This window comes from Xenopus laevis, chromosome 2L, assembly GCF_017654675.1.
Source record: "Xenopus laevis strain J_2021 chromosome 2L, Xenopus_laevis_v10.1, whole genome shotgun sequence".
In the NCBI taxonomy this organism is placed as follows: domain Eukaryota; kingdom Metazoa; phylum Chordata; class Amphibia; order Anura; family Pipidae; genus Xenopus; species Xenopus laevis.
In genome coordinates this window covers 98448584-98473552 of record NC_054373.1, presented here as the reverse complement: position 1 = coordinate 98473552, position 24969 = coordinate 98448584, and the positions used below count along the sequence as shown (strand labels likewise).

General features: G+C 36.3%; 1 protein-coding gene across 1 annotated transcript in view; it reads right to left on the bottom strand.

The window, feature by feature from the left end:
• Positions 1 to 24969, bottom strand: part of rasa4.L (RAS p21 protein activator 4 L homeolog) — a 78902-nt gene that overhangs the window by 33044 nt on the left and 20889 nt on the right. The window contains exons 3-8 of the mRNA XM_018246869.2: positions 14575 to 14631; positions 14208 to 14321; positions 9245 to 9306; positions 6153 to 6282; positions 1659 to 1740; positions 579 to 710 (exon numbers count right to left, since the gene is read on the bottom strand). Of these exons, the coding sequence (XP_018102358.1) occupies positions 579 to 710; positions 1659 to 1740; positions 6153 to 6282; positions 9245 to 9306; positions 14208 to 14321; positions 14575 to 14631 (577 nt within the window). The remainder of the gene's footprint in view (positions 1 to 578; positions 711 to 1658; positions 1741 to 6152; positions 6283 to 9244; positions 9307 to 14207; positions 14322 to 14574; positions 14632 to 24969) is intronic.

Below are 24969 nucleotides of genomic sequence, written 5' to 3'. Positions count from 1 at the left end.
ACTGAAACTGGAAATATTGGAAAGTGATTGATGACGAATCCTCACAAAATTATCTAACCTCTAAATGGCAAATCTCCTGGCATGAAGTTAGACCTATGACATATGTTGAATTTCAATACCATTGCTGTTTGGTGGAAAACAGCAGCAGTCAAAATTAAACATGTTTACCTATATTAAATTAAAACACACAAGTAAACAAATATGTCTTCTATCTGAGGGTCGGACAGTAGTTTGAATAAAACATGTCTGATATTTTTTTAAGACATGACAATGCTGGAACTGATATGTGACTTGAAAGGAACATGAATATTGCCGGATTTATGTATTGTTACCCTGAATTATCTGCAGTAACATTCTAATCACATCAGAAATGCTTTGGCTCTTTTTTTATTGCACTGGGTGAAAACAATAGTATAGGACCAGTTAAGCAGGTCCCTCTTTTCCAGTTGTATTTTTGTTTGTAACCTAAATATTCAATGTATACACTTGTTTATTATAAAGTGCTGCAGAATAAGTTAGCACGTATAACTATGTGTTATTAAGAAGGAGGAAAGTGATAATGCTGCATATATCCATACCTTTCCAAGGAAGTCGTTTCTGCTGACAAGGTCCCAGTCCCAAACCTCTATGTTTAATTTCTCAGTAACTGTTTCTTCTAGGTCAAACTCAAATGCTTCATTCCAGCGAGGGTAGCAAGACTTTTTCACGACCTGTGAGTAAAAGGACAATCCAGTTATCACAATGAAGGAACACATGCCCTTAATGTGGCACAGCTGAATAACAGTACAGATTTTACCACAGATGCTATGTGAAGTTTAATAGTCATAAATTGTTCAGTTTGTTCCAATGAGCAAAAAAAAACGTATTTACCATTTTCCTGGACTTTCCTGAATGTTATGTCATCTATCAAAGCCAGACAGGAAATCGTTAAGTTTATAAAATTCCTACAGCAAAATTCTGTTACATGATTTGAATATTTTCCGTGCAGCACTTTTTACACCCACAATGGAATTTTATTGCATTTTGTTTCCGCAACAATAAGCAGGAGACAAGGTGGAGGTAGCCCCAGGGTTCACACATTGGCCTGCATTGATAGATGCAGCACACTAATGCCACTTACAAAACCTGCTGCTTTTTCCTTCTTAGTGTTGCCAAAATATGACCCTATCTTGCGGCTCCCATCCTTGAATTGCCTTGTAGGGAACACTCTCTAAATCTCTTCAAAAAAAAAAATCATATCCCGCCTTATGGAATACTAGATTATTATCTGGTCCATCCCTGGCACTTAACCCTCTCACTACCAGCTGTTCAGATGGAGGTTGGAGGTCAAATGGTCCCGCAACAATTGCAAAGCAAGACTGACATGACAGACTTCTTGACTTATTGCACAATGGGGTTATTATTGCTCCTTGCCTGAGCCACATGAAACACATCAGGCTAGCTTTTTTTTTTTTTTTACATGCCTGTTTGGAGGACTGCTCATTGAGTGCCTGCTTTCACACAAATGTCTGTTTCTCTTACCAAATAGCATTTCATCTCTGTATATTTAGACTTATTTGTCTAATGGTGCCTGTGTGTGTACATACATACATTGTTCCACGCAACAGTCTAATGGAAATGCAAAGTTATTCCTGGCTGACTTACTGACAATGACTTACCGAGCTCTCCTGCACTTTAGAATTATATTGCACTCTGACAAATGGATCTGATGCCCCATTCCTGTCCTTCCGTGCCAAGTCCCTAAAATTGAACAAAGAGAACATTTTGACTGATATGAATGCTATGCAATGGCAGCTGATAATGTCTTGTGTTTAGTATCTGTTAACGCAAGGTATACATTTCTTCTAAACTTCCAGGGTACCAAGTCAAAAGGAGTCTTTATAATTATATACACGTATAAGATCTATTATCTGGAATGCTTGGGACCTGGGGGTTTCCAGATAAGGGATCATTCCATAATTCAAAGCAACATACCTGCTGCTAAAAATCATTTAAACATTAAATTTGCCCAATAGGACTGTTTTGCCACCAATATGGATTCATGCACGTGGATAATAGGTTGCTAATGAACTGTTTTAAGCAAAAGATGCAGACTGTAAATAAACAGACAATGCAGTAAGCTATTTCAGATGCCAAATATACATAAGATTATATGTTTATTCTGCTCTTAAATATAGTTAGAAGCTGCCATACATCCAGTAATTGAATTAAACACAACTCAGACATGTAAGAGCAAGAAAAGTCACCTTCTTCAAAATGTATCATTTGTAAGCACAATACTGCTTTAAATAATTATTTAAAGGGGTGGTTCACCTTTGAGTTAACTGTTAAAGAATGGCTTATTCTAAGGAACTTTTCAATTGGCCTTAATTTTTTTCTTTTTTTATAGTTTTTGAATTATATGCCTTTTTCTTCTGATTCTATATTCCAGTCACTTATTCAAATCAATGTGTGATTGCTAGGGTAATTTGGACCCTAGCAACCAGATTGCTGACATTGCAGACTAGTGAGCTGGTGAATAAAAAAGCAAATAGCTGAAAAAAACGCAGACAATAAAAAATGAAAACCAACTGCAAATGGTCTCAGAATATCACTCTCTATATCAATAAACTGGAAAATAGTATATATTCTTACATAACCCCCAACTATGATACAAGTGTCTGGGTGAGTTTTGCATCTTATAAGGTAAATATGTTCCCACTTATATGTACACGCACTAATTTTCAGGGACCCAACAAATTGAAGGGTGCATAGGGAATTTCATGTGAAAATACACAATGTATTACATATTCAGACCCTCTACTCTGTAAACACAATTTTTTCTGTGTGCTTAGAATCCAGAATCTGTCAAGTATTGTGCACTGCCATCACAATACATGTACCTGTACAAAGAGATCATGGTTAGGCATCTTTCCATCTCCTGACCCAGAAATTGGTTGCTGATAAATGAGCGAGATAACAGTGCAAAATTCATTTGAGATTAATTATGTTTTTATACTGTTGGAACAACTGTATATTTAGTTATACCATGTAGTATGTTTGGAAACATATAACAAAAGTAGATTTTAAGACAGAAAATAAATATTTAAATGCTATTAATAAACAAGGTAATGTGTTTTGGGCTGAAACAAACTCAAAAGCTGATCTGACATGTGCCTATTGTTTTCTTCTGGCGCTAAGAATACAGTGACCTGCTTGTCATATGGTCTAATGAATTACAGTATATCCTTTATTTTACATAGCAAGCTACATTAAATGAACAGTTTTGATTTTCTAGGTCAGCAGCTGAGGAAATATTAAGTGCCAAAAGGGACACAATAAAGCCAGTTTCACACAGGGAACTAAAATATGATGATTTATTTTTATGAAGGTTTTATTTTATATATTGTACAGCTAGATGATATATATCACATGTATTCAGTAATATATGTGTGCTTAAATGGCATTGCTGCAAAGGCTTTAGCTATCAATAACCAGCAAGTGCTCACCTTTAAGTGGAGCAGTCTGCCTTCACAGAATTCTTAATGGGAAACGAACTCCCCCCCCCAGGACACAGGTCCCCTTGCGCTCTCCTGACTACACTACCTCATTACCTTTATAGTTAACTTCCCCACCCCATACCTGCACCTGACCTGCAGAGATGTACAGTGTGGTTAGTTGCTACCATGATTGCCCATGTCTAACATTCCCATAGGGGTATGTGCTGAGAATCAGACCTAAAGGAATCTCAGGCAGGATATTGCAGATCTAGCAGATGTGTTTACAATCTAATAAAATACTGAATGAGCAAGCCCACCATGCCCTAAACAAGAAAAACATATTTTTTGAAAGCAGAACAGAGGTGTACACATATACCTTTTATGTTGAATCACAAATAAAATGCACTGCTCCAAAATTTTACCTATGTTTATTTAAATGCAACCACTGCCAAGTTCTAGTGGCAACACTATGAATTTCCAGAGGCCGCTGGTGTAGGAACAGAAAAGTTATGGCAGCGTTATGGTCGAACTAAAAATAGCTCCAGCTCTGCACTGCTGTCCAGTAAGAGTTCTTTTCTATCTGGTGCCTATTTAAATTCACATTAATCAAGCAAAACTTTAATTACACTATTTAAATAATTTTAAATATTTAAATCTCATTTCCTTCAGTCTGGGAATTCATAATTATATCAAGCAGGCAGGAGCCATTTTGTGGACATTGTTATTAAAGGGAAACTATACCCCCCAAACAATGTAGGTCTCTATTAAAAGATACTGAGTAAAACAGCTCATGTGTAAAACCCTGCTTCATGTAAATGAACCATTATCATAATAATATACTTTTTTAGTAGTATGTGCCATTGGGTAATCATAAATAGAAAATTGCCATTTTAAAAAATAAGGGCCGCCCCCTGAGATCGTAAGATTCACTGTGCACACATACAAACCACATGTAAGGTCACATGAGCCAATTAACAGACAGAGTTCTGCCTTTTGCTTCCTCACTTCTTCCTGTTACAGTTAGTGTTGTAGTATTTCTGGTCAGGTGATCTCTGAGGCAGCACAGATAGAGTCACAAAATGGTGGTTCAAGGCAAGAGATGTAAAAGGGCAATATTTATGTAAATATATATTCCAGTTTGGTAAGATTCTTTAATATGTCATTCAATTTGATATAAACTATCTGTTGCTGAAGTATTCATTTTGGGGGTATAGTTTTCCTTTAAGGTAAACCTTGTGTCATCTCAGAATCTTGTTTGTGCACCAGAATGGGGGAGCTGATGTCTATCCCCATGCCCTGGCTACACAATTAAACGGTGAAGAGAACGGGGGAATGTGGGGAGAGCAGTGACATTTAGGAAGTGCTGAATGGAAAGTGAAAGTAATTGTCTGCTCCGCCTCTATGCCTAAAGCATAGAGGAGGGGCAGACAATATTTGACTGACAACTGAGATATATAGATTAGCTTACAACAGCTATGAATGCTTTAATAAAAAAATTTAATTAGATTTAATGTTTAATTTGAAAAGGACTTTTATTATACAGCTTTTTGTGTCTGGGTGACAGGTCTACTTTAAGCACTACATTTTTGCCTCAAAATAATGCCACCAGCATTTGTGGCCCTCCAGTTCATGCTGAACTCCCAGCCTACTAGAAACTGTAGTTTAACTTTTACATTCCTAAACTTCCCCCCACATAAAATGCCCAGTACATTACAAGTACAAGTACTTGGGAACAATTTGCTTTATAAAAAAGGGCAGCATCAAGTTATTCTAGTAGCAAGCAGCCATTCAGGGCAGCAGAATTCTTGCAAGGCCTCTGTTCTGTACACCAAAAGATTCAGCATGAGGATTAAACAATAGCAAGTGGAGGTGGATCAAGTACCCAATAAATTTAGGCATCTAAATTAGGGACAATATCATTTGCAGATGTTTCCATAAATTTGCATTCAAAATGGAACATATGTATTGCTTATTGAATCCATAAAGAAACATCTTTACCTATTATTAATTCTTAAGCTAAGTGCAGAACAGTAACAACAAATGTACGTATTTTATAACTTCCTTGTGGGAGGAGTACTTTTCTACACCAATAGCAATAGATGCTTATTGGCCAAAATGATCACAGAGTGGCACCACAGGAGATACAACTGTACAGATCAGATGGTAATTCACCTAACTGTACTGGAAATCTGTGTATGGGCTAAATCTGACATTGGGTAGAATGTAAAAAAAAAAAGATTACTAAAAGGGTCAGGCCACACTGGGCGTTTTGGGGAGATATGGTCGCCTGGCGACTAATCGCCTCGTTTTTGCGACGACCAATCTCCCCAAACACCTTCCCTGACTCTGCGCCGGCTTAGAATGAAAAAATGCTGGCGCTAATCACAAACGACGGTTCGTTTTCCGATGTCGCCTGAAGTTGCCTCACGAGGAAACTTCAGGAAAACGAATCGCCGCGTGATTAGCGCCGGCAGTTTTTAATTTTAGCCGGCGCAGAGTGAGGGAAGGCGTTTGGGAAGATTGGTCGCCGTAAAAACGACCAAATCTCCCCAAAACGCCCAGTGTGGCCTGACCCTAAAGAAAAATTATTTTTTATTTCTCCAGTTCAATAATCTTAATTCTGAGAATGCAACCATTTCAGTTGTACAGTCTTTTATATGACATATATCTTACCTTGCTTCGAACACTGTGCAGCGTACTTTACGTGGTACATCTGTATTAATTATTTCAATTTTTAGGTGAATTTCTCCTTGTACTTCTTCATCTGGATCTATTTCTGTTAGATTCCTCCATCCATTGTAACCTTAAAAGGAATGAGTATACAAAGTAACAATTTTAATAAAATTACATACATTGAGCTAACATTGTTGGCTTAGAATTCATATAATCAAAATATTTTGTGTTTGTTTTTTTAAAGAAGCCATGTGAATATGCATATGAAATAAATTTTCCCTTTTTCCTGAAAACATCTCTTGAAATAGCAGCTATTATTCATTCAAATATGTATAATTACCTACATTCATTACAGGACCACGTTAACTCTTTATTTCTGAGGAATGATTAGCAAGGGAAATTACTTATGCTAGCAACATGCAAATGCTGTCAAAATGAATGATAATCATAAGTATAAAATATTCTGTGAAACTGGATGACTTTACTGCATTTTAGTCTAGTTTTAATTTCAATATGTCTTGTAGAGTGGTTAAAGGCAGGTGAAGAACAAAGAAGAGAATAATTTTGTTATGTAGAAATGGAAAAAACAAGCATGAATAGATTCGGTTACAGGATTGAATGTGATTACTGAAGTAAATTTTAAGGCAGAAGATCCAGGTGCTGAAGCAAAAATGAGGAATTATATAAGACTCCTCACTGTGTTTTTGTGACCAATAGCCTGAATGTATCCTGCCAATTATATGGGGATAGATGGGAAAGACAGGGGTCAATATGTAATTTAGATAAACATTGCCCAATACATAAATGTTTTAGGGTAAGGGCACACCTGGCGTTTTGGGAAGATTTAGTTACCTAGCGACTAATTGCCTCTTCTTTGGGGCGACTAATCTCCCCCCGAACGCCTTCCCTCTGTCTTGCGCCAGCTATAATGAAAATAATGGAACACGCGGCACTTATTATTCCGAAGTTGCCTCATGAGGAAACTTTGGAATACTAAGCGCCGCGTGTACAATGCCACAGGCGACCTTTCATCATAGCCGGTGCAAGACAGAGGGAAGGTGTTCGGGTAGATTAGTCGCCCCAAAGAAGAGGCGATTATTCGCCAGTGGACGAAATCTCCCCGAATCGCCAAGTGTGCCCTTACCCTTATACCAATTGGTAGCAACATAGATAATAATCATGAAAACAACATAATATCACCAACCATTATTTGGTGAAGAACAGATCTCATTAGGAAAGCCAAATTCTATTAGCTGCCAGGAAGCCATTCTTAAAAAAGAACTATAGCGAATATGAAAATGTAATATAAGCTACATCTCACTGAAATATGAAGGTTCCTAAATATAATCAATTAAAAATTCTCTATTTCTCTCTTCATTCTCTCCTAATGCAGGAGTTAGAGTCAGATTTTGATCAACAGCTATATGTAATACAACCTTTGGGGTGCTCCCTTTGCCTAGAAGATGTATTAGAGCTCAATCTATTAAAAAAACAGAAATACTCTCTACATGCAGAATTTATGATGGAGTCAGTTTTTTGAGCTTTAACACATCTGCTAGGAAAGGGAGCCTTCCTAAAAGATGTATTAGACTTACCTGTCAATCAAAATCTGACTACAACTTCTGCATGAGGACAGAATGAAGAGGATGCTAAGAGGGAAGTAACTACAATATTTTAGAAATGGGGCAACATTATACATAATTTAAATAATTATATAGAAAGATTCTTATTTCCATAAGATGAAGTGTAATTTAAATTAAAATTTTTGTGATAGTTTCCCTTTAAGCCTTCAGCGGCATATAGGGACTCTGTATGGGGACACTTTGCCCCAGAGACCCATGTCCTAAAGCAGAGACAGATAGTTAGATAAGGGGCCATAAAAGTCAAAACAAAACAAGTTTCTTTCACTGTATTTTTGCACACTGTTCACAATACTTTATAATACTGAAAAGGGTCTGTACAAAGCAAAAACGTTGTTGTCCTATTGCTGTCACATGAACAAGCAAAGGAAAAGCACTTTCCAATGGACACTATGACCATCATTCAGGATGGAAAAAATTATATGTCTGCTCCTAAGGAGGTAGACTACTCTCACCTTTTAAGCAGAGGAAAGATCTCTGAGAAACTAAAAAGTGATTTTTATATTAAAACCTGTGAATAGCTCTAATGAATATATTACAAAACATATTTTATTATATAATGGACCATATTTATGATTTTGGCAAGAGATTCTTTCACTCTGCATCAAGAGCTAGAGTATGAATATTTAACTTTGAAACAGCACAAATGTATGTATCATATACTGTATTTGTAATAGAAATTTGGCATGGATGTAACACGTTTAATTGGTTCTCCCTTTTTTTCCTGTGACCTTGACTGTCACTCTCCAAAAGGGTTGCAACCTTTTTAAAGTTTAGATAAATAATGACAGGGGCTGGCTGATGTTAAAGGAGAACCAAACCCTCAAAATGAATATGGCTAAAAATGCCATATTTTATATTATGACCGTATTGCACCAGAATACGGGGGGTTGTTGCAAATTATCAAGCAGAAAATGAGGTTGGCCTGTAATATAATAATGCTACAGGGCTGATTATTAAATTCTGATGCTAGTTGCACTGGTTTCTGAGCTGCCATGCAGTAATTATCAGTATTTATTACTAATAAACATTTATATTCTGTGTACTGTATATTGTGAATCGGTCTCTAAGCTGAGTAAGTGACAGCAGCACAGAGCATCTGCAGTGAATCAGCAGAAAAGAAGATGAGGAGATACTGGGGCATCTTTGGAGGCACAGATCTTTACTGCTAAAGGGCTGGCACAGAAGCCTAAAACATAATGTACAACAGTTCTAGCTACTTCTTTGGTTAAGCTTTAGTTCTCCTTTAAGGGAAGGGTTGATTACCTAAATGGTGCAGGTCGATGACATGAAGGGGTGGTCCGTTAAGGTAAATAGGGCAGATCAAGCGAAATTACTTAAATATGACATAATAATAAGGGCATATATTTTTCATTTCACTGTCAAAAATATTTTTGGTTAGTGTGATGTATTGTCTTTCAAGGTGCCAGTCTAGTCAAAGAAATCAGTTACCTTTAGGATGTTCAGCCAGGACATTACGTGTTAAACAGACCTTTCCTATGACATCGTCACGACTACAAAACAAACAAACAACTTCTGTTAAATGCATTACCATTTCTTATTATAATTGGCTGCTCAATTTCCATTCATTATGTAAATGTCAGATTTTCTCCAGATCCTTTATGAACAAACAAGAAAGGTGTTTGCACATCAAAAAAGAAATTGTGTGTATTTATAAAAAATAAAAAAAAGTTGTGTATTCATAGCTCTCTGCTGTTATCTATTTCTTTAGGTATCTTTCGAGTATACTTGTCCATTTACATTCAACATCATTCACTGATTATTTGTAGTGCATGCTCAATTTTTTTTTATTCTGCAGAAAACTTAAAGGGAGAAAAAATATTGCTGACAGGAATGGAAGAATGCATAAACATCTGAAAAGCAGGTATATGAACATGCAGAACACGAGTGATTTATTCTCTTAAACAAAAGGAAATGCGGCAGTGAACATACAAAACAAGGTTATAGCAGAGGTAAACTACAATATAAAAAAGAGCAGGTGGCAAAAATTGAATAAATTAAAAATACATATATCAATATTTGCTTTTCAATGAATAGGTCGTACAGTATGTACTGGTACAATGTCAATGAAAAAGAATACTAAAAGGTATTCATATCCATAAATTAGCATACATATTGAAAAGAATCCCTGCCCCACAAATGTAACTATAATCTTATTAAAGGAGTAAACTAACTCAGACACATATGAGAATAATGTTAGTTAGTTCACCTTTTAGTATGATCCAAACATAGTGATATTTTGAGACATTTTCCTATTTTTAATTTTTTATTAGCTCTCTGTTTTGGCATTTTAGCAGCTCTCTGGTTGCTAGGTCCCAATATACCTTAGCATCCAGGCAATGGTTTTATGGCAGACTGGATGATGAGTAGGAGATGCCCTGAATAGATAGATAAGTATCCTAATAATAGTGATAACAAGAAATATGTTTTAGATATTGGGGGTCAGTGACCACAAACAATCAGATAGCATTTTAAATTGCAGGCTGGAAAGAGGAGGAGAGAAGGCAAATAAATAAAAACTATTACAAATGAAGACCAACTGATAAATTGTCAAGCATAAGTATTGAGTGCCAGTGTTTTTTAGCTCATTGCAGTTGGAAGCAATTCATCATGGAGTTTGTCTGCCCTCAGCAGTTCTTTTGTGCTAATGCAAAATAGATTACACACCTATTTCCTGACCATCTCAAGTGTTTCCATTCTCCATGCATAGGATATTTCAGTAGCACCCTTCCTGTGTACTTGTATGTGCATAGATCAACCTTGCACTCTGAACACCCAATTTGTAAGTGTGACCAAAATAATTTTAGAGTGAACTGACAACAAGAAATGAGAGATATGATTAACTGTTGAGACATAAATTGACACACAGACTTATATGACCACCCATCATAACCCTTTTCTTAGTAGTACACTATTTAAAAAAATTGTCACCATGCCGCTGAAAGATGTGATTTTTTGTCAAATGGTTCCTATTTTCAAATGTATGTTGGCAATCGAGACAGTATGCAACAATTTTAAAAAGATAAACTACTACTGGGGTTCTCTCAGCCGCATACTGAAATTTCAGATAAATTTGTATCATGGGAAAGTTGCCAGAATTAAGGACGGAATATCGGTTGGTCTGTATGCCTACTTTTTTAATATTTATGATGAATAAAAAGTGATTTTTTAACTTTGAGAATTGACTGGAAATATATCTTTGAATTTTTGAATTGAGTGCCCTTTGGAGTTGGGGGCTATATTCCAGCACTTGGCCCTTTTTGACAGGCCTATATAGACTGCAGCAGTTGAGTAGTAAAGTTTTTTAGAATTAAGGATGCACTGAATCTATGAGTTCAGGACTCAACACTTTCTGTAGGATTTGGATGAATCCTTACTCTACAGCTGAACTGAATCCAAAACTTAAGTCATATGATATGACTTTAAAGCTCTGGGAAAGCTCTCAAATTTGAATAATCAAAATATGAGTTGTCTTTAATTTGTTGTTTTTTGGCAGATAATGTCAGATTTAGGGCTGCAGCCATGAGGAGAAGTTGCTTCCTACACAACGGTAGCCAAAATGTCAATACCTGTGTTTTTAAAAAACAGAAGTAATTGCACTAGGACTACATAATTTCCGGTACTCTGCATCATAATGATATATGTGCTTGATTCTTTAGGATAAAGTATGCATGCCTTTTGGCACAGCTCACGGTGGGAACTCTGGGGGGGGGCAGTAGCTTCAGGGTTCCCTTGCATCAGTAGGCATATATGTAAGTGTTTTGGAACAGAAGGTGGGATGGATGTCCAAGCAACTATGTGGAAGTGCAAAGAATGTGTTTGGATGCAAGTACCTTTTAATGAACAACTGCATTCAGTTTTGCATGCCCAGAACTGTGGGTCCAGATGTAAATGAGCCCTCCTGGATATGTGACACGTTGCCAGTAAGTGTCTGTATGTTTAGTTATTGTATTAATATTTTAACAGAATGACATCCCCCTGTCTCTGGGGAAAGAATAGTGTCTTCTAAAGTATTGGAGGAAAGGCAGATGAGTAGTACATCCTCTTGGGATTCACAGGGAATTGCTACAGGCATTCACTGAGAAAGAATCAATTATATGAGTAAGACCCCTAGTGGAATCCAGTTCTTATCTAAGATTAGTCAGCAGTGTTAAAGGAGTGGTTCAGCACCCACTCAGTGCCTATCAGGGTACCGGAGCAGCCCAAAGCTCCAACAGGAGATTAGTGAGTTAGTACCCTGTTATACACAGGTAGACTCCTGGCAACCCAACATAGAGGCCTCATTGATATGGAGGGTGTTTCTCTATAGAGAGGATCCCCATTCTACAAGCAGTGTCCATCAGCAGACCTAGTTGGGTGAGACCATAGAGCATTGCTCATATTCTAAATTAAAGGTTACATTGGATTATTTCCTGCTGTTTTATGATCATTTGCCTGATTGTTCATTCTACTGCATTATCACTGTACTAGTCAAACAGTATAGTGAATTGTTACACTTCAGTTGCTGCATAAAAAAAATGTACCTTCTAAAGAATTTCTGGCACCCATTTATTTTCACACTGTTAACACATTATTTTTGATAATACTTTGCTGGCTCCTGTATAAATTAATCAGTCAGGAATGTTTTAATCCCATTAATTCATGCATTGCGAATGCCTAGCAACCTGATACAAAGAAACTTCATTTTCTGAGATATATCTGTTGCCTAGTGGGAATCCACTCAATTGGAATTCCCAGTTTCCCCCACAGAATTACTTTTAATTAAACATCATTTTTGATTGCATCCTAATTATGCTATATATGCATCCCTTCTGTGCTCCATGTACCCCATTTAGTTACTCCGCTTTAACTACAGTGCTAAATTTCAAATGAATATATATATATATATATATATTATGCATATATATCCTCAAAGACCTGCACCTGTGAGCAATGACTTGGTTGTATTTCATAGCTTTTTTTTTTTCATGGCCACCATCAGGAAGATCCCGGGAGTATTTCAGTCAGGGCCCACGTGACAGAAGGGACACCAAGCAAAGTGAAAGTGTGATCTGTGATTCGTAAGATGGGCAGAGCTTGTGGGGGTGGGTGGTATTTGGTGGATTATGGGTAAGGTTTCTTGACAGTGTGACAATGATTGGCAAGCCCAACCACCCACGGGTTTAGAGATCTGGTAGGCTAATAGTTGGGGCACACTGAGGAAGGGCCCCTCACTGGAGCAACATGCTTACTGATGGAAGCTTTAGATTTCTAGTAATATATCCCATACAAGTATAATAAGGCAGTAAAAAGCCTTTCGCAAGCTGTTGCTGCAAAGTAAGGTGTGCTGTAACTGCACCTTGCATTTGCAAAGGCTGGTAATTAAAAATAACATTTCACTAAGAAGTGCACTCCACACACTCAGGCACTTGTCTATAAATACAGGCCGCCGGAGGTGGGGTCAGAAGTATTCTTCCTTCCACCCTGGAAACCGCCTGCATCCCGCAAAGTATTCATGGATATGGTTTTGTTCCAACCTGCAAATCACTAATGCACACATAAAATAATTAACCTCCACATTATTTCATCTACAGCATACTAGTATAGCAAGTTTAATGAAGCATCTGGTGCTCAAAGGCACACCTTTCTATGTTGGTCCTGAAATAAACTGAAAATACAAATATAGTGCCACCACCACACCCCATCTGGACATAAATCTACTATAGGAAAAACAAATGTAATCAGTCAAATCTGGTAACAAATGTAAAGTACACTTATCCAATGAAAACTACTAACTTCAAGGTACAAGCATCATATTTTACAACAGGTCAAAAACAGAGACTGGGAAGCACAACCATCAAGCATAGGAGATGGTGTGCAGGGCCAGGTATAGTGAATATATATCAGAAAAAAGAAGAAAGAACTGGCCCATATAGCTGCACCTTACCATTTATAACATCCGAAAACTCATGTGTATTAATTAAATAAAACATAACTTTTAATAAATTGCTAAAAACAAATGTCCAGTATTTACAAGTTAAAAGATAGGTTGATAGGATGATCGACAAGAGGCAATGTAGTTGGTTCTGTTTGGATATTTAGATATGCAGTTGTCACAAAGACAAATTACTAAACTGTCTGCTGAGGTTACTCAATTGCATACTCAGTATGCCCTGTGCCACATTTGTGGTGATTCTAATTTACTATAATGAGTACGAAACTGTTTTTTTCCATGTGTGCAACAAGCCTACAATATTCCTTCACATCTTCCTGAGAAACAAATATTTAAGATGTATTTACTTGCTGGCTTTGACTGAACTATTTGTGTGTAACTACAGGTGGCTACAGAACTGTCATAACTTTTTGTAGATATGCCTCTTTTTGTTTACTTTCCTTTTAACCAAGTTCTAATTACCTGAGTGCATCTTCATCCATCACATAGAAAGACACAGAATGGAAATTAGTGGGCAGGTGGACCTTGTACTCCTCTCCCCAGAATGGTGAAAGCGTCTTCCACACTGTAGCGGTTCTACAGAAAAACATAAGAAGAGTGTAGTAATATCTGAATCTGGCTTGTTGGATACATTACAATCATAATGGACATCACCCCAGCATCCTACATTCTCATATACATGAGAGGATACAGTATATACCCACACTATATGGTATCTATAAGCCAGCGTGCATGGGGCCAGGGAATTTTCAAGTAAGAAGTCTTTTCATGATTTACATTTTTTAAAATTAAAATTCTTTAAAATTCTAGGAAAACAAGAAAGAAATACCTGATAATAGTCTCATCGTCAATTTTTACAATGCAATAGGGATCGCTGCTGCCGGTGCTAAAAATATAAACAAAAGCAGAATAAGAAATGTATGTATACTTCAGAATCATATTGATAATCTAAAGAAGACAGATATACATACTGAAGTTAGAGATATATATCCTCACAGCAAAACACAGGGCTCCTTTATTAATAAAGGCGCTACAATTTACAAGTGCAGTTTCAGGAGCAAATAGAAAACGAAAAGGATTTAGAGAGTTAATGTGAAGTACTGTTCCCTACACAATGATATTTCAAGATCACTATTAAGAGTAAAAGTTAATTATAGGCTCATGAACAGGTTACACTAAGAAATATATACAGATTCAGATATACAGTAAGTGAGTAAAAATGAGGAGTCCATATATCTACCGCATATTTGTATGGGCCTCAGATTTATATATTAAGAATTAAGTAAATGTCAGTTTTTTATATGGGTTTAGATTTAATTGCCCTCAAAACTCTTTAGACATAACCTCTTTAACAGTATCTGGTCTGCAGATCTGTGTGGTTAAAAAAAACTTTATAATTCTCACATATTCCTTCCGGCTTTCTTCAGGCTTGCAATCATTTCCAAAGAAAAAGTAACACAGGATCTGACTAATATTTCCCAAACTTACAGTAACTTCTGTTAAGTAAACATATTCCTACTCCTTAATTTCCTCTGTTTTTGAGGAAAGCAACGTGTTTCCTGAAATATAAGCAATACCAAAAAAATAGAATATTTAAAGCGATACTGACACTAAAAACTACTCTTCAAAATATGAATGTACATTGAAAGTTGCCTATGGGGCATGTTAATCATTTTTGGCTGACAGGGCTGCTTTTGTAACTAATTGTTACTTGAATTTCCTATACTTGACTGTTTTGCCAACCTGACTGTCCCTTCTCAACATGTCTGTTATAACATCTAATGCTAGGAAATAGCATATTGCTGCAAAAATATGGCAGCCCTCTTATACAGGACCATGGGGATCAGATAGGCAATGGAAAAGCATTGGGAAAATACTCTTATGGCAAATTTATAAATAGTATGCAAAGACGATTTTTTGATAGATTTAAAAATATGTTAATTTCTGGTGTCAGTATGTCTAAGAACTGGCTTGTTTCCCTGAAGGTTTTTAAAAACACAGAATATGACACAGTATAAACAGATTATATATTCTGCCACTACGTGGCTCTATAACAACTTCAACCAGGTAAAATCACATTGCTGCAATGAATCCAGAATAAGGCTGGTGTGGTAGGCAGGCCATTGAGAAGGGTAAAAAAATAGGCCCTGAGATGGGGTCAGAAATGGCACATGGCGAAAAAAGTGGTAAAGCAGGCACATATACAAGGGAGACAATGGTACGTAAGCAGAAAGGGGTAAAAAACTAGAGATTGGTGCATGGGTGGAGAGATTTTTACATGGGGCTAAGTTGCAGGGCAATTGTTAGTGTTACAGTGCAAGTTTTTTAAACATACAACATACCCAAACCTCTTCTCACAATGAAGCCAAAATGATGGCACACCCACCAAAGCTATTTAACTGATTACCAAAACCATAATAGTACCATAATTCTTTATGCCAGTGATACCTTCAATCACTGAGTTTCAAACAAGGTAACAATGACTGGACGGATAAGGCAGGGCTCTGCTGCCAGAGGTACCATAACGTAAGGCAAAGGAAAAGAGTTCAACCGTTAAATACGTTTTTTACAGACATTGCTCCTTCAATCATTTTGTTTGTAGAGTACTGCCTAGCTCTTGGATGAAGATATTCATTGGGCACCCCCTGTGTTGACCTTTTGCGTTTTATATATATTAATGAATGTTACCCTACATTTTACTTCATCCTTTTGTCTTAATGAAAACAAGTCCAGTTATTTAAGTTTTTCTTCAAAACTCAGTTCTCCCAATTTAATAGCTCATCTTAGCACTATTGGCAAAAGAGGTAGCTGAACTCACAATAACATTTTTATTTTAAAGCAAAGTTTACTTTAATGACATTTAATAGGGACATGACTATTCTAAAATGACTTACTTCTAATTTAATATATATATCTTTAAATTAACTGATTGATTAAAGAGAACTTAGACCAACTTCAAGCTGTGTTCTATAACACCAGTTTCTAAATGTAAAGTCTAACAATATCCTTCTATGACGAGTGTTTGCATTCTGCCTTTTAGACAATTACTATTTAAATACTAGGGGCCTTATTTATCAAAAATTTGGATATGTTTAGTTTTAGTTTAAGTTTTTTCAACCTCAACTAAATTCACATTTTAAAAATGCACAAATGTCTCCTTATTTATTAAGAAATCCAAATATAAAAATCATGAAGAATAAAAATGCAGAAAGAATACGAATATGACAACAAAAACCTCAAACTTTATAAGAACTTTTGTGCGATTACATGCAAAAAAAAAAGGAAAGGACATGCAAAAAAAAAGGAAAGGACAGCTTCCATTGACTTCACCAGTTTTTAAATGGTGAAGTTTTGTATTAGAGGTTTTTCATGGCTTTTTGTTTTTTTTTTATTTCTTGTTTTAGAGTAATTATTCTCATACACGATTTTTAGTGCTAAAACGTTTGATTTGGGAAAACGATGCAGTAAAAAATGTTATGGAAAAAAATGGTCCCTAAAAGGTGGGATGACAATGATTTGTTACTTTGCAAAAGCTGTGGCTTTATATGACTTCATGGGGTGAGAATTCCTGCATATATCATTAGAAAGCCCTGTTAACAGATTACAACAAAAACTTGACAGCAAGTCTATTTCACTTTAATCTGAATCACAGATGAAAAATAGCTGCACTGTAACAAATCACATAGACACAAAATTAGACAGAATAGACAGAATGTACTCCAATGCCACTATAATAAAAAAAATGAAAAGTTCAGGGTTTATCTTCTGCAGAAAGCAATCACCGGTTAACAGAATCCATGTTTCAAATAATCTGGGCAAAGCAGCACAGTTTGCTAATTTCACAATCTATGCCAGCGACTGATTGGGACTTTGTGATATTTTGGAAACAAAGCTGGAAAGGGATTTGTTAAAATTGTGCCAAGATTCATTCAGAATTGCTTTTCTAGCCAATGTTATCAGCAACAGATGGCAATGTGGATAATCACATTGCAAATCATTCTTCGTGGAGCATAAACTATGCCATTGCAGAATGATCTGAAAAATCTTAAAATGAAACTAAACAAAACCCCATCACTTCCAGAAACTGGCTATTAAACACAGATGCCTGCTAACAAAAAAGGGACACACACTCATAATTAAAAAAAATGCTATGCACTAATGAGAACTATTTTATGATTTAAAATGCCGTTTCTAATAAAAGCCATTTCAGTGCCAAAGCCATAGACAGAAAAGGGCAGCAAAATATTTGAGTGACCTTGTGCTGTTCTGCATTTAAAGCCATAAGACCTGTCTTCTAAGATTTTCGTTTCTATGCAGAGAAGTCCCTTGCCTTTTAAATAATTTATTTTGCATGAATGAGAGCAGGAAAGACAGATTGCCCAGAGGAAAAATATGCAGGGGAGAGAAAAAGTACTGGATATTCATAAAGGAAAAATAGGTCTGGAAATTGTGCTGTATTTTTACCAAACAATCTAATAGATTATGGACATTATGGTAACGTAAACTAGATATAATTGAAGGTGGAAGAAACATTTTAGAAACTACAAGGTTTTAGAGTAACAATAATTTTATGGTACACTGGTTTATATACCCCTAATTAGTGTTTATTCTTCTGCTCCTCTATCTTTCAACTTTCTTCAAGGTTTCCAGGTACAGTGGTCTTGTTATACTTTACAACATTAACCACACAGTATATCATTTATATAATTAAGTACAGGTATGGGACATGTTATCCATAATGCTCGGGACCTGGGGCTTTTCGGATAAGGGATCTTTCTGTAATAGGTTGCCATACCTTGTGTATACTAAAAAATAATCTAAACAATAATTAAACCCAGTAGAATTGGGATCAATTCAAGTTTGGAAGGCAGCTCTAATACATTTTTCTAAAAAAAAGACTTCCATGTTCCCCCTATGGTATAATCCTCACCTGCTATCTATCCCTGATCCTAGATTATGGGCACAGTATAATATTAAATACCTTGGACATATAACCAAAAACAGGGCACTATTATAACCTACTGAACAAGATGTTCTTCCATTACATCCATCTCAGGTATGCTCTAGAACCAATTTGGTGACATAATTATAGACACTATTCTTCATAGATTAGAGGAAATGATAAGTATCCTGGAGCTGCCAAAACCACTTTCCCAATTCTACTCTCTTATGCATAAACCAGAGAAGCTAAGTGGACCCAGTATATAGCAAACCCATAGGATTGCGGCGGCATCTCTCTATGCGGTCCCGCGATCCGACAGCCCGCATCGGATCCATTCTGATCCGATCGAGTGTCAAATGAAATAAGTCGACTTCTGGCATTAATAATCTTTTTGGACCTAGCAACACTCCTTTTGAGCCAAGTAGAGGAAACTGACCCTAACCCAGTGGAAAGGGCACTTCTATGTCACCTTTTTATCCAAGAGACTCATTTTAACTGAAAATCTAACTAACCCCACAAAAAAGAAGCAGTGGGTGGAAAAGTAAATGCCTCAGTCCCCTTTTACTAGTTGACATATCTGCATATCCCCAAAAAGTTTAACAAAATATGGTCAACATGGATCTCTGAGCACCTACCATCATTGATACCTTAATCTGAATCACAAATGAGCAACAGACCCCCTCCCTCGCCTTTATCCCCCCCCCTTCTTTCTTTGCTTGCATTGTAGAATGTCAGTAGCCTTTATTAGGCTTGGAAAATTGTTATTTTATTGTTATCAGTAAATATTCCCATGCAGTTCTCCTGTACCTCATGTATCAGGACAGGACTTTCTGTATTTAAAAGGTTAACGCTTATATAAATATATTTCTTGCCTGGTCCAATACAACACTTTAACACTTTACTATTCGCTGGAATGTCTTTGATATATTATGTAACCTGGAACTTGTTTTCTTGTTTTTTTTTCCTGAAAATCTAAATTTCAATAAAAACTTCAATAAAGAATTCGAAAAAAAAAAAACTGGGATCAATTACAAGGTACTGTTTTCTTATTATAGGTAAAAAGGAAATACTAAAATGTTTTAATTATTTGATTAAAATGGAGTCTATGGGTGTTAGCCTTCCACAATTCAGAGCTTTCTGGATAATAAGTTTCTGGATAACGGATCCTATTCTCCTGGGATACCCCAATACCTATTAGAAGGGGAAGCCGTTAATATCTTTGCATCAATTAAGGCAGTCTCTACAAGCATCAAAAGCTCAGTGCCTGTTATGTCTAACCAATGAACAGTTACACTTGATAAATGCCCACATTTCATGCCCTCTACCCCAGATCGAGAGCTAGGGGCACATTTACCTTGGGTTGAATATCGAACGATTCGAATGATTTTAATCCATCGATCGAAGGATATTCCTTCGATCAGAAAATTGTTAGGAAGCCTATGGGGACCTTCCCCATAGGCTAACATTGGCCTCGGTAGGTTTTAGGTGGCGAACTAGGGGGTCGGAGAATTTTTTAAAGAGACAGTACTTCGACTATCGAATGGTTGAATAGTCGAACGATTTTTAGTTCGAATCGTTCGATTCGAAGTGGAAGGTCGTAGTCGAAGGTCGAAGTAGCCCATTCGATGGTCGAAGTAGCCATATCGACCATTCGAAATTCAAACTATTTTTCCTCTATTCCTTCACTCGAACTAAGTAAATGGGCCCCCTAATGTTTTGCAGGGTTCAATGAATGAGGTTCTATATCTATGAGTATGCAGTGACAAAACAAAACAGTTCAGCTGTAAATAAGTTAACAAGAATATTTACTCATTTACTTTGACATAAGTATATACTTTTCTTGCAGTACTTTAGATATGTTAAAGGGGACCCGTCACCCAAATAAATGATTCCAAATCCTATTTTAGCACGTTAAGTCAAAAATTAACTTCAATTACACTGTATAAATTATTTGGATCTTGTTTCCTTCGGTTTGGGAACTCATAATTATAGCAAGCAGGCAGGAGCCATTTTGTGGACACTGTTATTGAGGCAAGCCTTGCATAATCTCAGAATCTTGTTTGTGCACCAGAATGTGGGGCCTGATGTCTATCCCCATGCACTGGCTACACAATTAAATGGTAAAGAGAACTGGGAGAATGTGTGGAGAGCAGTGACATCTAGGAAGTGCTGAATGGAAACTGAAAGTAATTGCCTGCTCTTCATCGATGCCTAAGGCAATAGAGGAGGGGCAGACAATATTTGATTGACAGCTGATATTTTTAAATAAGTTTACAACAGCTATGAACTTTAATTCCAAAAAAAGAATTTGGATTTCATGTTTTCTTTCAATAGTTTTTTATTGATTTTCCAAGAAAAGAAAATGGTTGTACAAGCAAGCAGTGTCGTCAGGTATTTCCAAACAGAGGAAAACAGAGAAGAGAGAAAGATAATGAAATGAACTCATCCTCCCCCCTCCAGACATTCTGTCAGAAGTGGGAGAGAGACGAGCTACAACAATGATAGTAATAACTTTAGATGACATGTTACAGTTGACATAGGTGTAACTTTATATATAAAGCATAGATGCTGGCGACTTCAGCGGGGTCCCTTGACTATTTAGAATATCTCGACGAGATGGATTCATTTGCATTGGCTCTCGGCTCAGGAAAATAACTAATGCTTATCTACACAATAGTATCAAGTGTCCATTACCTCAGATTACACCAGGTTCTGTCCAATGATTGTAAACTCTATACATTCAGAGGGGATTACCAGAGAATAGAAGGGGTTTCTGCCAATGGAAAGGAATATCTATACCACGGTTCCCAGATTTCCTTGAATTTTTGATAGTTGTCCACAAGTATACTGGTTAACCTTTCATTGATGGATTTCATGTTTAACTTGAAAAGGACTTTTATTAAACAGCTATTTTATGTCTGGGTGACAGGTCCACTTTAATTGATGAAAGCTGACTATTTCCACTTTTAAATTATAGGAACCTGTAAAATCACAGCAGGAGATTGGAAAAGGATTGCAGGCATCACTGCCTGCCTAACTTTCCCATGCAGTACATGGTACTTAAGCTAAAACAATAGCATGAATGCATAGCAAATTACATATCTGACAGGTTGGCAAGCTTTGTGTTGTTTATCAGTCAGTAGTCACTCTAAGAACAAGACACAATGCATTTACCAACATGCCCAGATTGCAATCTAAATTATCTGATGCTGATTCACATAAAAATGGGTAATTTGGACTCGAATACACTGCCATTTATTCATACTTTTTGATGAAACAGATAACTGTGATGGGTATATTATCTTTATCAAATTTTGGTTTGGAAGCCAATGTTCCCCTTTAACTATGTAACTATATATATATATATATATATATATATATATATAAATATATATATATAAATATATATATAAAGCAGAAGTGCAAGAAGCTCATTTTGACTTTAGTGAGTGGGTACAACTGGATGTGGTGATTTTTGCTGGCCTTTAACTGTGTCATCAGTTGTAAATGACCCCTACTATATTTTCTATGGAATGAGGAGCATGATGATCACACCACAAATGCTAGCGAGAGCATAAACAGAGAAAATATACTTTAAATAAGAATCAATTTATAAAGAAGTTACAAATGTTAATATTCTGGAACATATCAATCTCTCAACAAAACACGTTTGAAAAAATTAAACTTTAAATTATTACTGCCATTAAAATAGAATAACATTTAGCAAAAGTATTTGAAGAATATTTAACAAAAAGTAACTAATGTGCTCCCCTGTGCTATCCTTAAGCATCCACTGAAAACCAGATATGTAAATTGCAACTATGACAAATGATATAATCCTGTAGATCTTACTGGTTAAATAATTTGTGAATTTTCAGTACCAAGCTGTTTTTCAAACATTACAGTGGCATACTACAAGTGCATTGCATTTAACTATAGGGAATTATCCCAAAAAAATTCACAAAATATTATTCCTCAAATGGGGCAGCAGTCCCTTAAATTCTTAATCACAAAAAATGGCTGTAGGAGCAGAAAAAAATCTGTGTAACTGTGTAAACTCTTTCTTTTTAAAGCCCCCCGGAAATATATTTACGAAGAGAGAGATGTATGCATACAGTTATATACATACAGCATCTAAGTAAATGATGTTAATATATAGTATGTACCAAAGTCACCCCTGATAAAACATGTTCTGTGGAAAAGCTTGTTTACATGTACATGTGTGGTTCTTGTCACTTAAACCTGGCCTTCAGTTTTTGGCTGAAATAATGAATATGGCAACCTTTTGTTGTGCAATGCAAGTAGCTTATATTATTGTGCCACACATGCTCACTCCATAGGGCCTCACCAATTCAGATTTTTTTTTAAATACCTCTTTGGTTTAACCATCCCTCACAACAGTCCCAAAACTACAAGTTTGACAAGATGGGGTTTATTTATCATATAGTGAAGTTAGAGATCGCCACAGTCCTCTAGAGTGGATTTTTAAAGGAGTATTTATCAATGGGTGAAAGTGAAAGTTCATCCTTTGATAAATATATTCAAAGTCCCATAGAAATGAATGGAGAGTGGCAGAATTTCATTCTAGAGGACTGTGGCAATCTCTAACTTCACTTTTTGATAAATATATCCCTTAGACTGTAAACTCTATGCAGCAGGAATCCTTTCCCTCTTGTCTCTTAACACTAACGGTGGCTGTAGACCTAACAATTACAATCAGTCATTTTCATTACAGACATAAAGGGGCATATTTACTAAGCTCGAGTGAAGGATTCGAATGAAAAAAACTTTGAATTTCGAAGTTTTTTTTCGGCTACTTCGACCATCGAATTGGCTACTTCGACTTTCGACTACAACTTCGAATCGAACTAAAAATCGTTCGACTATTCGATAGTCGAAGTACTGTCTCTTTAAATATAACTTCGACTACCTACTTCGCCAACTAAAACCTACCGAGCATCAATGTTAGCCTATGGGACCTTCCGCATAAGCTTTCTAAGCATTTTTTAATCGAAGGAAAATCGTTCGATCAATGGATTAAAATCCTTTGAATAGTTAGATTCGAAGGATTTAAACATTCGATCGAACGATTTTTCCTTCGATCGTTCGATCAAAGTAAATGTGGTAAATCCTTCGACTTCAATATTCAAAGTTGAAGGATTTTACTTTGATAGTCGAATATCGAGGGTTAATTAACCCTCGATATTCGACCAATAGTAAATGTTCCCCTTAGAGATGAATCGTCAGATATACAATAGAATTCTACCTGTATGTGATGATTCAGCAGTAAACACTGGGCGATGAACAAAATTTTCCGACCTGTGTGAGCAACGAGCCGACTGATATTCAAGTCTTTTGGATCAGTCGTCTCGTCTCCCACCATACACACCGTATATTGTACAATCAAATCTGTGCCTCTATGGCCGCCTTTACACCTCATCTTGAATGTAAATGGACATTGTATTTATTTGTATTTATAATTGTATTGTTCCCTGTCCTATTCATTTGTTGATCTTCCGAGTACAGTGCTGAGCTACATCTATGTAGCTCTATATACATACATACATGAAGCTTGCAGTGCCCTACCATGCAATGAAAACCACTTGAAATAATGCAACTATGCTGTTACTCAGTCACAGAACCACAAGAGAACAATGAACTTAATTGAGCATTGTTCTTTATGTTCAGACATGAGAATATCTGGACACACTGCTATGTCATACTCTTACTTGAGCAAAGAAGCAGGGCCTTATGGCAGGAGGAAGCAAGATTGTTACATATTCTAGGAAACAGTATCTAGTTTATCTGAAGAAGCCACTCGAATGATGGTGAAACATTTTCAAGAAAAAAATGTCCTGTTACCTTTGACTTAATTCTACTAGATACTGTATATCATGACCTGGAAAAATGAGAATCTTCATAGACATACTCTAGGAAAGTATTAGAAATAATAATAATTGCTTCTCTTATCTCAGGATCATTGACTGGTCACCTCAAATCATGGTGCACCTTTAAATACACCTTTAAATAGGATAAACAATGACCTAGCAGACATTTGGGCTTGGTTAGGTCCTTGTTGGTGACACAATGTGACCGGTTGCTGTGTTCCATGCATTATTTCTATTGGTTTTGTGCACTCACCCAAATTCCCGTTGTGCATTTTACAAAAATGTTTTCCTCCCTTTTCATGTCTATATTTCTGTTATAATACACAAAAGCCATGAATATCTTGTAAATTATATCCTTATAAACGGTGAGTAGTGATGTCATCAGTTATAAACG